At 38.7% G+C, this 16526-nt stretch overlaps 1 protein-coding gene across 4 annotated transcripts in view; it reads left to right on the top strand.

The window, feature by feature from the left end:
- UXS1 (UDP-glucuronate decarboxylase 1) overlaps positions 1-16526 on the top strand; it is a 62677-nt gene that overhangs the window by 13689 nt on the left and 32462 nt on the right. Inside the window, exons 2-6 of one of the 4 annotated variants that reach the window (XM_069770151.1) lie at positions 355-382; positions 3109-3157; positions 4906-4949; positions 9032-9092; positions 15165-15345. In XM_069770151.1, the coding sequence (XP_069626252.1) occupies positions 355-382; positions 3109-3157; positions 4906-4949; positions 9032-9092; positions 15165-15345 (363 nt within the window). Of the gene's footprint in view, positions 1-354; positions 383-3108; positions 3158-4905; positions 4950-9031; positions 9093-15105; positions 15346-16526 lie in introns of those variants that run through there. The other 3 variants (XM_069770152.1, XM_069770153.1, XM_069770154.1) reach the window with 3 other exon arrangements.

Raw genomic sequence — 16526 nt, 5'->3', positions numbered from 1 at the left:
CTTGTACGTTTTGTTTATGTAATATAGTGTGGGGAGGGTGATCAGATAAGTGTATCTGCTGATTTACTGGTCAGGTAATTCCAGGTGTGCACTGGAATAGTCTAGTCCTTTTTTATTGAATTACTGTATTTTCCTACCTTTTTGTAGTCTCATGTAATTTCATCAGAATGCCTCCCATACTCTTAAACTGTGTTCTAGTCACTTGGTGTGTGTATATATACCATGTATCTAACTTACTTAGAGAATTTGTGATTAACATAATATAGTTTTAAATGCTTTCTGATGATAACAGGAAAAATGACCCCATGTACTGTTATATGACGCTGTAATGTTCTCCCTTTTCTTGTTTTCCAGCTGTATGGGGAAACTTTGTCAATATGAGGTAATGTATATAATTTTTTTTATTGAATATCCTTATCTGAAATAAAATTAATTTACCTTTCCCATCAATGTTTATCACTGTATATCAAGTAGGGAGAAAACAGAACAGCCAGCAGCTCACACTGTTGTTTGGCTAAGCAGCTGATACCATTTTTTAAATACAAGGTGTTCAATCTCAAAAATGGTTATATGTTCTTTACATAAATTAATCTTCTGATTTTAGATTTTTCAGGCAAGTTGGTTGGCATAGCTGGGAACATAGGCTTGAATTCTGCTTTTCCTCAGCACAGGTCTGACCATATGTCTGTGACAATACAGGCTTAAACACTGAAGACCGGCAGATCCTCCACCGCTTGCCATAATTATGTTTCTGTACCTAGAATTAGAAATGTGGTTTTGAGGGTTTTTTTCTCCTTCACAATTAATTGGGAGAGAATCTGATGGTTTAACTGCTGAAAAGCAAAAAAATCCTGCACTATCCCCTAGAATTTTTGCCCTTAGAACTAGGAAGGCATAGCATACGCATGCAAAACATGCAGATTTTCACAGTGTTTCTGCTTGCGTGTGAGTGTTTGTCCTCTGGGAAAATTTGCCAGGAAGACACAAAACTGGAAAAAGTGAAAAGAATATGGGGACAGCCTGTTCCCTACAACAAAGTCTTTGGGCATGGAGGGCAAAATATTTCACCATGTTGTTTTGCGAGTAAAGGGTTTTGGTACTCTGTTGCCATGTTTAGCAGCACAGAGTAAAGAAAGTTTGAGGCAAAGTAAGAAAAATAATGAATTTTCTGTGGGCTCTGATTCACGCAGGACAGCTTACCCTGGGATCTGTTCCTGTCCCAAGCTGTCCACTTTACTCCTCTTGGAGTTTCCCACCCTTGCTGCAAAGAGTGTTCAGCTGTTAGGCAAACAGCTGCTGAGCTGCTGCAGCTTGCAGGTGGAGATATCATTTAGATTACCATGTTATCGTGACCAGCAAACTATGGCAGCTTAGCAGCTGTTACGTGAGCAGCTGAGCATTTCCAAAGGAAGGACAGGAACCTCAGAGAGAGGTTTGAGGAGGGCAGGTGGACACGGGATCCAGTGTGTTCATTCCCTGATAAGCTATCCTTACAAATTCTCCCATTAGCTGCATCTGACTTCTTATTTGAGATGTCCCTTATAGAGCTGTCGAAGGGGAAAACTTTGTTTCTGAAGGTCTGATGTTGGTCCTCGGCCAATAAAATTGTCTTTGTTAGGAGCAAGAGCTCATTAAAAACCAAACTGCAGAGTGCCAGTCCGTAAGTTCCAGGATTTGTGAATAAACAATAGTAGCAACCGTTTTTGAGGGGACTTTTTAATATTCTAAGGGGTTTTCCAAATTTTCCTTGCTCATTTAGCGGAGAGGAAAGGCTATGTATTCCACAGATTGTTCGCATAGCTTTTTGTAGATTTCTGTTATTTGGGAAAACGTGAAAAATTCACAAGAATTACTTAACATTGCTTCCTTATAGTAAATTGATACTATGTTAACTGGAGGGATTTTATTTGCCACTGGTACAATAAATTACAATTTGTTTTGAAAAGATGGTTCAGGGTCTGTGTGTCTTAGTGTAGGAATTTACTGCATTCTTTACTGATACGACAAAACAAATCTGGTCAATAAGATTTTTGCCTCAGTAATAGACTGAACTGACTTTTTAGTAAGAGAGTTTTACAGAGGGATATGAAGGGAGTTGCTCTAACTTTAACAGTGTGGCATATATATATATATCTGCTTAACAAAGGATCTTCTGTTTCCCTAGGTGTGATGACTTCAGGTCTCAAGTAAAGGAGCTCTGTTTTATTTGAAAGAACTCCATTTTATGTTGGATACCCATGAATCCTCTAGTATGCAAAAACTTCCTAGTGTAAGATGAATAATTCCCCTTTCAGAAGGTTTAATTGAAAAAAAGAATTATGCAAACTTAAGGAAAATTGCATAGACTAGATGCAAGAGGTAAAATTTAAAAATACATATTCTACACTTGGAGAAGTTTACTCAAAGAATAAATGCAACTAATTGAGATACTTTACACAATTAGATGCTAAATAAGACCACACAGATTTGTGCGAGACACTAACTTCTTAGACAGTACTCTGTTTTTACAAGTTACCTTGACATCTTTCACCCTTGGCTTCATTTCAAATGAGGAACACTTGTGTGAGAAGTCAGTATTGCCCATCAGATGGTCACTTAAGTTTTAGTATAGGGTTTTTTTTTTCCCTTGTGTTTGGAAAAGTTCAAAGTCAAAGCTAGATACATTTGCCCTCTTTTGATTGATATTAGTTACAGTTGTGGCATTAAGGGAAAACATTTTGCTAGCATACTTGTAGCATACAGTAAACAGAGACCCTCAAAGAAACACCTTAGGAATTTGCATAGTAAAGCTACACTCACAAACAGTTCTGCTGACCCTACCTTAGTGCAGTGATTAGACACTTTTCTACAATGAAATTAATTTTCTCTGTAAAATGAATGTCATTTTTATTGTTATTATTCTTTCCTGTGGGCTTGGTTCAGTTTCTGCCAAACTTCATGACAATGGGAATTGGACCATCCGCTTTAATTTGCTCTGAGTATGTCTTTGAAATAATACTAACTTGGGATGTTTTGAAGATACTGTTTTAACCGGAGAAGCATGATGCAGGTGCAGTGGAGCAACTATTGCTTAGGTATGGATTATGTTCTTTCTTTTCTTGCCAACAGGTCTCTTCAAGAAAATGGGGATCAGAAGGTGGAAAGTAAAATAGAAGAGGTTGGTTTGTTAACAGTCGTAGTCTGTTTTGCGGACTCTGTTTCACTCATTTCTTATTGAAAGGGTATATTTAGTTCTATCTCATTACTCTCCATTCCACTAAAACCATTCAAAGCATTGGATTTGTGTCTGTATGTAAGTTTTTGAACTGTTCTTCGCTATAGAGGAGTTTGACATAAATCTGTGATTCTCATATTTTTATTTTTTTCTTCTAAACCTTTCTTGAAAGTAATACCTCTACTGTCTCATTTGCTTCAGAGACTGTGGTACAATCCTCCTGAGAAATGTTTTTTTGTTGCTGAATGAAGGATATACACAAATTCTTTCCTCTGTCACGCTTACAAAATGTTAAGTATATATAAGTTTCATTAGAAATTTGAAACCTCCCAAAAATGCTGGTAAACGTTGCAACAATCATTCTGAAAATCCCAGGTGTTTAAGAGTGGTCAAATGCTTGAAATTCAGTGGCTAGATCACAGTTACTGTAAGGGCTGGGAAGTTGAGTATTTCTGGATCTTGTTTTAAAAGCTTTAGTTGTACAGTATCTTCAACCATCAGAATAAGTGTAAGTGTTTCAAGAACTATTTGCTGCTCTACAGAGCTAGATATCACCCTCCCTGGAGGTATTCAAAAAGAGAGTAGACGGGGTACTTCAGGACATGGTTTAGTGGGCATGGTTGATGGTTGGACTCGATGATCTTGAAGGTCTTTTCCAACCTAAATGATTCTATGATTCTATATTTAATGAATATAAATGACAATACTGTATTACTCTTAACGTGAATATGCAGCTTGTTTCAGTTCATGAAGTTCCTGAAATGTCAAGCTCTAACCAGCAGTATTTGTATAAAACAAATTAATGGTGGTTGGTGATGTGTTGCTATGTAGTACTATTTTAAGTGATAACCCTCTGATAGCTTTCAGCTTATTTATGGCCCTAGATGGTAAATTTTGTGACAAGGTTTTAGTAAACTTAAAAACAAGAGTTCAGGTGCTCGTTGAAATTTGGCAGGACTGTTAGAAATTTGGGTCCTGTGATAAAGAACCTGAAACTGATGCTGACTTCAGTGATTCTCTCTTTCAAAGCAGTGAAAATGCAAACAGAAGTTGTGGTAGGTGAACTATATTTTCTAACAAGTTTCCTTTTAATAATTTTTTTTTTTAAACCTAGATATACCCTCAAATCATGATGGAAAATGTATCTTAGATTTTTAAACATGACTCCTTAAATTCGTATACCATGTTCTGAGAGAATTACAGCCTTTGCACTGGAGCTAATGCCTCTGTTTCTGTGTCTGTGTACTCTTAAGTATGTGTATCTGCTGTCCATCTAAATAGTTGAGGTTTTACCAACTGTCCTGTTGTGCTGTTCTCAATATAGATTGCCTTTGACAACCTCAGACAAGTCACTTTTGACTTCACTTTGCCTAAAAGGAATCACAACATTGGATGTTCTTATCAACAAGGCTGTGGCACTCACAGCCTTGAGGTGTTTTGTTTTCAGTGGTTAGCTAAGGGATTTCACGCTGTATTAGGTGATTTGATTTTTGGTGGTGAAAAAGGTTCAAGGATTTTTTTGACATAAAGGATGCTTTAAGATACAAGTTGCTTAGAGTGTCTTCAGTGAACCTGTTCGTAGGAGACTGTTCGCCATGATTTTTGCTCTAAAGTAACTTCCTATATGCGTATTTCGTAAGGTGAATCTTGTTCTATTCTTCAAAGATGAAGTATTATTCCTCTTTTTTTAGGCTGTTGCACCTCTAAGGGAGAAAATCAAAGATCTAGAAAAAAGGTATGTCTCTTGCTGAATTTGGGAAGCAGTTAAAAAGTACAGTGTCTGTTCTGTAGTAGTCGATTCTGTAGTTGTAGGCTTGAGATAAATGTTTTGTTTATACCCTCAGTACCTTTGGACTTTTATCATATCTAAGTGAGGATGGGGCCTTGAATGCTGGAAGACATTAATGCTTAAGGTATTCAGGTTGATTAATCCCACTAAAGTAAACTGGGAGTGCTGGATTTTTGTGAAGTTCACATCCTGTGGAGGAATTTGCTGTTTTGAGTCCAGCTGGTGAACGGATTGCCATGGTTTAGTAAGTCCGACCCAGGTGTGTGCTAAAACATACTGGTTTCAACTTCAAGAGACTGAAAATATGTTTTACCTCACGTTTCCCACACTTGTGATCAGTTACCATGGTTCAGCTCATGTACAGTGATTTGCTTATGAATCTTAGTCTGTGCATGTGTTTTGGATGAGACTGACTGACTCACCCCTCTCAGGATTTGTAAGGGAATGTGTTATCTTGGATTAAACTGGATGATGCATTTGAGGAAAAAAAAGCTTTTTGATGAGCTGCAGATATTAAATATGTGCTGCAGTTCCACAAGCACTTTAAATTGCCATAGTTGTTAAAAAAGAAAAATAAAATCCAAGCCTGATCCATTTCTCCCTGGCTGCTTGTGTCTACCCTGCAACATCGTTTCCTCATTTTTATGCCAGCAGCACGACTCGAGTGCTGATAATAAGCTGGATGGGGAAACTTGGCATTTCAGTCTCTCTTTGCAAATAACTCCCTTGTTCCCCAGCCTGGTTGCCTTTCCTCCAGATCAGTTCTCCCATCTGAGCATCCTCCTGGGCAGATACTTTTCATCACAAAATAAGGTCTGGAATAGGGGTGAGAATTGTCAGCTCTGACAAGGACACTGCTGCTGTTGACAGCGATACTGGCTCACAGGTGGCCCTGTTGATGTCTGAAGCAAACAGCTAGCTGAGAATGCTGCGTTACAAAGGGCCAAGTCTGGACTTATCCAAGCAGTACCAGTAAGCCTGGATGGTTACATATGGCATACTGGTGGTTGTGTGCTGTTCCTCTGGAGAGGCGGGCAGAATCCCATTACTCTTGGCCAGAGGTATGCTCGACGCCTGCAGTGTTTTGGTGTTTTGAGTTTTGTCTTGCCAGTGAGCAGCTGCCCTTCCTCCTCCCACCACTCCTGTGCTGTTTGAAAAAAAAAAAAAAAAAAAAAAAAAAAGAGAAAAGAAAAAAAAGTTGTCAGTTGTTTTTTTACAATTGATTGATAGATTTAGTGACCTGCCACATGCAATTTATTCCATTGAGAATACTGATCTGATTGCTTATCTCTTAATACAAGTGTGAACTTCATGGATCAAACTAGGCGATGTATTGGCAACATGAAACAAATTGCAGACTGTGTCGCCTGTACTAGTTGCATGGGATACTACCATACCAATTACAACAGTGAAATTATACAGTAAAGATTTTATGTTCAGATGAAATTTTTTATGTCCTGCCTCAGTTCAGTTGACTTATTTAATCTTTATTGATAGCCCAAATATTTTCAGCTTCTGTTGTTGGCAATTCAGGTATTTCCTTCTGCCATTCACAGAGGACCTTTGTGGACAGGTATCCTGACTGGCTCTTTTTTTTTTTTTTTATATAGTTGTTATATTTTTCCAAATGAGCAATGAGTTGTTGGGTGGAACCATTAAGTTAAAACTTCTCCCAGGAGATATCTAAATGCTCTTTTCATTATGAGTAGCGTTTACAGTGTATTGATGAGTCTTGTTTCAACTGTATAGCAATGAGGAGAAAAAAAATCAAAGTATTTTTTTTACCTCTGTATGAGCCAATCTGGGAATTACACTTTCACAAAATGTGGGATTATGGGCTCTTATAGCCCATACAAAAAGAATGGACTCTTATTGTTATTGGGTTTTTCAAATAGTGTAGCCATTTACCTCTGCTGGTTCAATGGCATATGGACTGTTGCAATTAATAATTTTTGAGTTCTATATTTATCTAAAGTGACAGTAAATAACTACTCACTGTCAAATGCCTGCAGGCTGATCCTGCTTGCAAAGCTTACTCTCTAGTGTCAGTGGGGTTTTTTTGCCTCTGATAAAAGCTGATAAAACCTGAAAGCAAGCCATCATCATGCTTTTGGGAAGCAGGAAGGACAAGAATTCTTTAATGCTAGTCTCATGACAAGAGATTGTTTAACTGAAGCTAAAGCTGGAAAGTTTTTACTAATAATTTGCACAGCAAAAGAATTGCTGTGTAGTCATCAAAGCAAGCATTAGGTTAAGATAAACTCAACGATGTTGCCAAAAGATGAACATCCAACTGGATCAGTTCTAGACTCCTGCCCACTGCCTCTCAGCTAGTACTGGTGTAATAGAAGGTGCAAAAATGGTTGGGAGGTCCCTTTGGCAGCAGTATGACTTCATGCTGGATTAATTAAACTTTTAAGTAGTGGTCCTAAAAATCAAGGAGACTGACTTTTACTTTGCATCAAGTTATTTGGCGCTTAACTTCTTTTTAAACTCCATAAACCTCTTGTTATTGGTGGATTTGCCTTTCTATTGCAGGAAGGCTGTGTTTTACATGTCTGCATTATACTTATGCACTGCTATTTCTCATTGCTTCAGCTTAAATCAAAGAAATAGGGTTTCTGTTATAGTTAAGTGTAGGTAGCTTTTTATTTCAGTCTTGCTGTATGGGTAACATTAGAAGATTCCACTGCCATATTTCCCCTATCCAGGAACCTGAAAATGTCTTTCACTCTGAGATGAAAAGTTGACACAAGTACAGAAGCATCTGTGCTTTGCCTCTGAAGGATTCCTGTTGAGCCAGTACTGCAGGTTAGAAGCAGAGGATGTGCTTCAAGATCAGAGGTGTAGGGTCAGTTCAGTCAGAGTATATTTGAGTAGATGAAAATGTAATCTCAGTGTGAACTCTCGGCATACATGCCTCCCGCATGCTACATCCAATTGCATCGTTAGCATGTGGACTTGCTGGAGGAGAAGAGTAACTGTAGTTTGATTTCTGTCCAGTGTCACACTGATAGTTAAGAAGAAGCTGAGCTGTTGAAATGTTGCCAAGACTACAATGCTAATTACTGAAATAACTAAATAAAATTGACACCTTCCTTCAGAGTTTGTTGCTGTATACAGAATGCATACCAGTGGGGGGAGAAAGAAGTGATATAATACCATGTCCATGAATTCATGTAAGGTTCTGAGCATCAAGAGCTTGAGAGACCACCTAAGATTCGTATGTCACATAACTCTATTTTAGGATGCTTTCGTTTTGATGTAGTTCCTGTAAAGAAGAAGGTGCAAAAAATTTAAAGTGAAAGTAGTTTGAAGACCATCAAAACAATGGCAGTCTATCTATTTCTGAGAAGAAAATTAAGATTAGCTTTCATACTGAATAAGCTCTCTGGTAAAAATTGTTGAAGTACCTTAAAAAGAGTTTCTTTGACATTCTGATTGTAAACTTTACATTGATTACTGTGAAATTTTAAGGAGAATTAAAACTTTATATTGTAAACTCACATTGAAACTTTAAGAAGTGTTTGAAGTCAGTGCGGTAAATTGCCACAACTTCTTTCTTTTCCAGAACTTTTAAGAAGGTTTTTTGCTTTTTAAAACTTAAAAAAAAACAAACAAAAAAACCCAAAAAAAACCCAAAACAAAAAACCAAAACAACCTCCGTTTGCTGCTCATGGTTTATTTTTTTTTTTATTCTCTTGTGATGTCATGTCTGGCACCAGTTCTGCTCTCAAAAGATAGAAGTCAGGTGATTCATTCTAGAAAATCAGTTAAGGAGAAATTTTAAAAGCTCTTTCTACAGATCAATTTTGATATTTCTCACAGTGCTTTTATAAAGCATATGCATTTTCTCATGTTGGTCCAGGTCTTTCTTTAGAAAAAAGGACTAAATATACCTTTAGCAGAACTTTAAGAATGGGAGGTTGTCAGAGTAGTTTTTTCGTATTTCAGAGACACATATGTGAATGAAGAAGGAAGGCTGAAACTTACGTAGTTTCTTTTCTTTGTTTTGAAATGTTCTGTAGTTTCACCCAGAAATATCCACCGGTGAAATTTTTATCAGAAAAGGATCGTAAAAGAATCCTGGTAAGTTGGTATTTAACTCAGGGGTTGGTTCTGGGAAATAGAAGAAAATTCTATGGAATGTATTTAATCTTGTAGGATTAGAGACATGAGCAGGAATAAAGTAAATTTACCTTGGATGTTGTATGTGCTGCACAGGGTTTAGAGTAGTGCTTCACTTACTCTGTGTTGATGTACTCAAACTTAGCATATGGATAATAGTCCTGGGCTCTGATTTGGAGGTTCAACTTGCCAATTAACCTACCGTTCTCTGCTTGTAACATCTCTGGAGTGCGTTGCCAAAGGGTCTTTGTGTATGCTTCCAGATGGCTTAAACTTGCAGAGACTGGGAAACTTTTTAGGCACATCTTGATGGAAAGCTTGTGTGACTGAATTGGACAAAATCTAGTCATAAGGCTAGAAAAGCAGCTGCTCTGCAGCACTGTTAAGAAGGACCAGTTAATTAGACTGAGGAAATGTTCATCTCATATCTTCTCTGTTGTTTCTGGTATTTTGAAGCATCATAGGCATTTTAGGGTGGAAGAGGAGGGCAGGTAGTCAGGACAAGTAGTTGTCCAAGGCATTCTGAAACTCACTGAATTGTGCTGCAACATCAGCTTTCCAGTTTTGTCTACAAACAGTTTTGAAGTTAGCTGTGTCCTAAATTTTTCCTTGTTTCTGTCTGTCCTGGGGGGAAAAAAATTGTCGCCACATTTTAAAGAGGCAGAGTAAGTATAGCTACTTGAGATGGATAAATATAGAGCGTGAACTTCTGCCTCTGCAGTAGAGAGCAAAGCCTGGGAGAAATCCCTGCTAAAGTGCCTAACTTATCTGGTGTTCTCTTTTGCTTCAAAATTTTGAAGAAAAACACTGATAATACACAAATTAAAACAAATTTTGTTTTTACTGCGTTATTAGACGATAGTCTTCGTTGCTATTGCAAAACTTCATAAAGAATAAGTGTTATCAAATTAGTTTAGTTCTGCAATGTTATTCTGTCATTTTTATGACAGTCTGAAGGAGATAGACCTGCAGGCTCCCTGTTCCGTTGTTGAATATGGAAGACAAGGTTACAGCCTTGGTGCACAAGGGAAGAGCAACTGATGTCATCTACGTGGACTTGTGCAAAGCGTTTGACACTGTCCCATGTGACATCCTTGTCTCTAAATTGGAGAGGTGTGGATTCGACGGATGGACCACTCGGTAGATAAGGAATTGGCTGGATGGTCACACTCAGAGTTGCGGTCTATGGCTCGATGTCCAAGTGGAGACCAGTGACGAGTGGCATTCCTCAGGGATCGGTATCGGGACCAGTGCTGTTCAACATCTTTGTCGGTGACATGGACAGTGGGATTGAGTGCACCCTCAGCCGGTTTGCTGACGACACCAACCTGTGTGTTGCAGTCAACACTCTGGAGGGAAGGGATGCCATCCCCAGGGACCTTGACAGGCTTGAGAGGTGAGCCTGTGTGAACCTCATGAAGTTCAACATGGCCAAGTGCAAGGTCCTGCACATGGGTCAGGGTGATCCAAAGCACAAATACAGACTGTGTGATGAGTGAATTGAGAGCAGCCCTGAGGAGAAGGACTTGAGAGTATTGACAAGAAGCTCAACATGACCTGGCAATGTGTGTTTGCAGCCCAGAAGGCCAACTGTCTCCTGGGCCACATCAAAAGAAGTGTAACCAGCAGGTTGAGGGAAGTGATTCTGCCCCTCTACTCTGCTCTCATGAGACCCCACCTGCAGTTCTCTGTTCAGCTCTGGGGCCCCCAACATAAGAAGGACATGGACCTGTTGGAGCGAGTCCAGAGGAGGGCCACGAAGAGGGCTGGAACATCTCTCCTATGAAGGCAGGCTGAGCGAGTTGGGGTTGTTCCACCTGGAGAAGAGAAGGCTCCAGGGAGACCTTATAGCAGCCTGCCAGTACCCAAAGGGGGCCTGCAAGAAAGCTGGAGAGGGACTTTTTGCAAGGGCATGTAGTGATAGGACAAGGCGTAATGGCTTTAAACTGAAAGAGGCTAGATTTCGATTAGATATTAGGAAGAAGTTCTTCACTGTGAGGGTGGTGAGACACTGGAACAGGTTGCCCAGAGAAGCTGTGGATGTCCCATCCCTGGAAGTGTTCAAGGCCAGGTTGGATGGGGCTTGGAGCAACCTGGTCTGCTGGAAGGTGTCCCTGTCCATGGCAGGGGGTTGGAACTTGATGATCTTTAAGGTCCATTCCAACCCACACCATTCTATGATATGCTGAGGAAAATAGCAGAGAGAGTCTTAATCCTGAAAATTCCTAAATTGTGGGCTCACATGTGCAAGGGTAATAAAGTTACCTTAATGTCATGTTTTCTGTGTAAGAGAGAAGGTGCTTTCAAGAAAAGTATCAGTGCAAGCTATTAATAGCTTATAGAGCTCTTAATATTAACTTTTGGACTTTGGCACTGAAAGGTACTGGATATTTTGTTGAAATCTGTTGCTTCAACAGAGGTGGCAAGTAGTTGGAATAGCAGTGTTTTCTGCTGACCTGGAGGTGAATGGTTTTTTGGTTTCCAGATATTTTGTAGAGTTTAAATTAGTAAAGAGAAAGCTGGCCAAAAGGATGAGCAAGTTGTTCAGTCATTTCTTCTCTGTTGGGGACTAGTTCAGTGCGAACTTGGATGGCCATTCCCAGGTGGGCAATTTCGTTCTGTTACAGTGTTGCTGTCATAATCCTACAGGAAATAATAATCTGTGTTCTTTTGAGTAGCTGAAATCAGTGCATAAAGGACTTGTGTAGACCTTGCATGACACTTGGAAATTTCTCAAGAATTGGCGAGCCAAGCAAACTTCAGTAGATGATTTGCTTCATATTTTGTTGATGCTGCATCTTTTCCTAGAATCCACTCTAAATTCTGATTTTTTTTTTTTTTTTTTCCCCCTCTGAATGCACTCTGCAGCTGCAACCTGGAGATACCCACAGCACTGATCTCGCCAAACAACAGTTCTAGCAGTTATTTTTTTATTATACTGCATCTATTTGGAGATGATTGCTAGTAGGGGTGGTATTTCAGCTGAGGCTAGATACTCGGGCACTTTTGTTCAAAAGAGCTCAGGTCTTTATCCTGTCATGCATGATTTATCGATTTCCTCCATTCCCTGAAGTGACTAGGCCACAGGCTTTCATATGCAAGAGAAGGATTTCTGTTAATATTATGGAAGATAGTGTTGACATTGGTTCAATCTGTTGTGTGGATTTTTTCTGAATTGAATATGGTAGACCAATAAAAGCATAAAATAAAAAATTAATATAATTTCCATATGGGACATCAGATGTTTTGAATCTGACTGCAGACAGCAGAAATGAACCTGTGTAACAAATACACAAACTTTTAAGTGCCTCTAAAGGAGGAAATGATCAGTAATATTTGTGCCTTTTAGAAGATGCTGGAATTACCAAGCATATTGGCACTACTAAGTAATTAAATATTTTTATTAATGATGTCTTATTAAAGAATGCCTCTTTATACCCAGGTGCTGGTGCTTCAATTCTGATATGGAAACGATTCACATACAGTACATGATTTTGTAGATTAGTATGTCATTGTGATTTGCAGGAAGTCATATTTAGAAATGAAATATATTGACCTTGCTTTTATGAGTGATTACAGGAAGGTTATACAGAGAGCTTCAGTGATAAACCATATTTTTCTTTTTTAAAGTAGTCTCAAGTAATGATACAAAAAAATAATTTACACGGTTGTTTACTTTTCCAGGGGAAATTCAGCTCCTTTTCCAAGTAGTTCTTTATCTAGTACCTATGGAAGTGATATATTAATAAAGCTAATGTAGATTTGTCATGAAAACTACTTACAGATTTAAAGTAATTGGAAACTTCTTTCCAGACAAAATTGGTTTGTGCTTTTTTTTTTGTTGTTTTTTTGCTTGCATATAGCACAGAAGAGTGCTGTAAGCAGTACTTGGCTTCATTGTGTTTTTTTCCAAAAGACGGGGAAGAAGACAACACTTTCTTTTACTGCACCAAAGACATACTGCGAGCATCAAGTTTGTCTTCTCTGGAATCCTGGAAACAGAAGTAGCAGCAGGGGGATTTCCTTGGGCCTCAGTTGAAGGAATAGGTTCAGGTCATCTACAGAAAACTTTTGTCCTGGTCGCCACAAAAAGGCAAAACCCTTGGAACGTTCAGCAAGGCTGCAGCTCGCTTCCAAGTCAGGATAAGCTTATGGCAGTAGGTTTTCCATGCATATTATTTTTCCCTTGGTAAGTGGTGGCACCTGGCAGAGGGCTGTTATCCCTCAGTCACTTACTACTCTTCTTTCCTTGTTCACAGCATTCTGCCAGAAACCTGTTCTTCACTCCTGTCTGTTCTGGGGTAGTGGGAGCCTTAAGATAATTTCTTTCTTTCAAAGATGGTTTCTCCGAAATCCTCTTTCTCCTTCAGGTTTGTCAAGGAACTGAATCGCATATTGCGTCTGCTACAAGGAGGCCCTGACAAACCCAGAAGAATACTAAACAGACCAACTAAATGATTCTTTTGTTAACTGGTACTTACACTGTCTTTGACACACTGGTGGCCCTGAATTTTTAATAAGAAAAACAAATGTGAGAACAGAAGAAGTGGACATTCAAGTTTTTACAGAAGAAAATAGCTGTAGTTATCTTTTTTCCTTTTCAGCTGTTGATAGCTTTCTCTTTGCCTGTGTGTCTTTCCTAGTTTAAGGAAGAAAAAAAAGAAAACTTCCACTAATCTGGCTTTTTTCAATAGTGGATGGTGGGGGTGTGGACAGGATAAATGTTTAGGCTTTGATTAGCCCAAAGTGAAAGAACTCCAGGCATCTACATCCTTCTCCACACAGCACTTTGTCATTGTAGCACACCATCCGTTCATTAGATTCCTGCTTGACAATTGCACCATGTCCTTTTGTTGTTTGGTTAGTTGTCACTGCAGCTGAAGAATGGAGATCAACAGCTGAATCACTTTCAAAATGTGAATTTGATCATGCAGTCATATAATATAGCTGATGCCACATGGGACTTTTACAAGTCCCTTCATTCTTTGACAGTGGTGATTGTCATGTCTTTGGTGTTCTTGAAAACAGCTTATGAAGTGCAGAGAAAATAATGGCTTCTGTAGATATGTCTGGATGTGTCACAACTTGCAGTTCTATTACTTACTGTGTTGACTGCTTCAGTACTGAGTTAGTGATTTTTTGTTTGTTTGTTTGCTTCCTGTTAAAGACTGAGGTCCAGAAAGGGAAAAAATAACAAACTTCCTTGCTTCTTCTACATCTGCAATGGAACAAGAGTACAAGGTTTTAAATATTTTATTTCTGCTTATTTCTTTGCAGTAAAATGTCATAAAGTTCCAAGACAGGCAAATGATGGATGTCAGAGCTAGTGGTGTAGAATAGAGTATTTTCAGTTGGAAGGGACCTGCAACAATCATCTAGTCCAACTGCCTGACCACTTCAGGCCAGAATGGGGCTATGGATGCATTAAAACACAAAAGGAATAATTTTGGCTTTAGCAGATATTTCAGATGAGAGGTCTTCAAAGACTTGCTCTCACCTAAGAATACCCTTCCTTCCTTCCTTCTCTGAAGGGTGAAAGAATTTGTAGTACTTGCTTAGAACACCCAACATGTCTTCTGTTTAAGCCAGATAAAAGCTGGATTTGACATGTCTGATACTATAAATCTTACACAAGAATAACCTGGCATTCTGTCATCTTTCTTCTGAGAAATAGGAATTGCAGAGAATTCTCCTCTTACCTTTTTGGATCTTTTTAGGCCTTGCTGTTGCATAAAAGGGCACAATCCAATTTGAGGAAAAAAGGAAAATAATCTAATCTGAAAAAGAAATTTTGTTGATGTGAATGGTTAGCTGAACTCCTAGCCTGACAGTGATAAAACATGTCAATCATGTCTCTTGAAATTTTAAATGCTGTAAATATTGGAAAAAAAAAAATAAGCATGGAAATGGAGTTGTTTCCCCTGGAGTAAGCAAAGATCTGAAAGCTACTGTTCTTCTGTCTTCATGTTTGTAGACTTTGTCTGGTGTTTCTGTAAAAAGAAAAAGAAATTTATACCAACTGTCCTAACGCAGATAACTGGAGGAGCAGGGTTTGTGGGTTCTCATCTTACTGACAAACTAATGATGGATGGCCATGAGGTTACAGTTGTGGACAACTTCTTTACGGGCAGGAAAAGAAATGTGGAGCACTGGATTGGTCATGAGAACTTCGAACTGATAAATCACGATGTCGTTGAGCCCCTGTATATTGAAGGTGAGTAATCTGTGCTTTGGTATCTGCACTTCGTTGTGCTTTACCCTCATAAGTATGTGTGTCTGTTAAGAAATGGAATTTATGCACTGACTTCCAGATTAATCTAATACCTTTATGCTTTGCTTATTATTAGCCTATTTTCTGTGACCAGTGTGGAGTGAGAGGTTCAGAATGCTTTTGTCTTTGAAATCAGCTCTTCTTTTCTGAGTGGATGGAAGGAAGGAAATATTAAAAACTTCCTAATGTGACTGATTTTGTGAGAAGGCAAGATGGCAATGGGTCAGTCTATCTGTCCCATCCATTGTCTCACATCCCTGTGTGCCTTCACAGGCTTATGCAGTCTGTGTCTATATATGTAATGAACTGAGAAGTTTAATTCAGGGTTGCAGTTACACTAGGCGACATGCATCCTGCAACTATGTATGGTCAGTTGAGAGGAGACTAAGCTCTTTCAGAGGGCAAGTCAGCTCACTTTCCTTAGTTGCCTTAACTGTCTTCTGTGGAACACATTGCTCCTACTTTAGGTACAAGCATTCCATAGTCTGTAGAATAGTAAAATGGCAGCACTGAATTTCCCCAGTTTCCAACAAAACAAAAACCTGAACAAAGAACGAAGAAACCATTCAGCTTTGAAGAAGTAGAAGTAACTCAACATCTAAACTATCATAAAACTTAAACTATTATGCCAAATTGTAAGGCAGCATTAACACAGCAACATTTGAGAGATGTGTTTATAGACTTATTTGGGAGTATATAAGTATATAGTGAATCAGTGAAAACATTACTCAAATTACACTGCAGTTCTGGTGGGTTTGCTCCATCCCTTTAAAACTTTGTAGCAATATAGTAGTTAAAAAAAAAAAAGAAAGAAAAGAATGAATCTGCGGTATTTTTTATTCTTGCTAAATTCTATTGGATGGATTTTCACAGGGAAAATCTCTAGCAATTGCATCTCTCGTATTATTGCTTGTGATGAATTCCTGACAATGCTACCGAAACAGTCCTGCAAATACATGCTCCTCTGCTCTGACAATGCACTGGTTCAGTTACTGCCTGCTATTTTACTTCAAACTCCTGCTTCCACTGACAGGATAATGGGACTAGGATCTTATTAATTGGCTCCAGGTGCTGGTAGCTTATACCTCACCCAGTTCAGTTTGTCAGCTTTCCTAATCTTTCCC

The sequence above is a fragment of the Haliaeetus albicilla genome, chromosome 25 (assembly GCF_947461875.1).
Source record: "Haliaeetus albicilla chromosome 25, bHalAlb1.1, whole genome shotgun sequence".
Lineage (NCBI taxonomy): Eukaryota > Metazoa > Chordata > Aves > Accipitriformes > Accipitridae > Haliaeetus > Haliaeetus albicilla.
The sequence above is the reverse complement of the archived record's forward strand: the minus strand, read 5'-3'. Positions and strand labels throughout refer to the sequence as shown.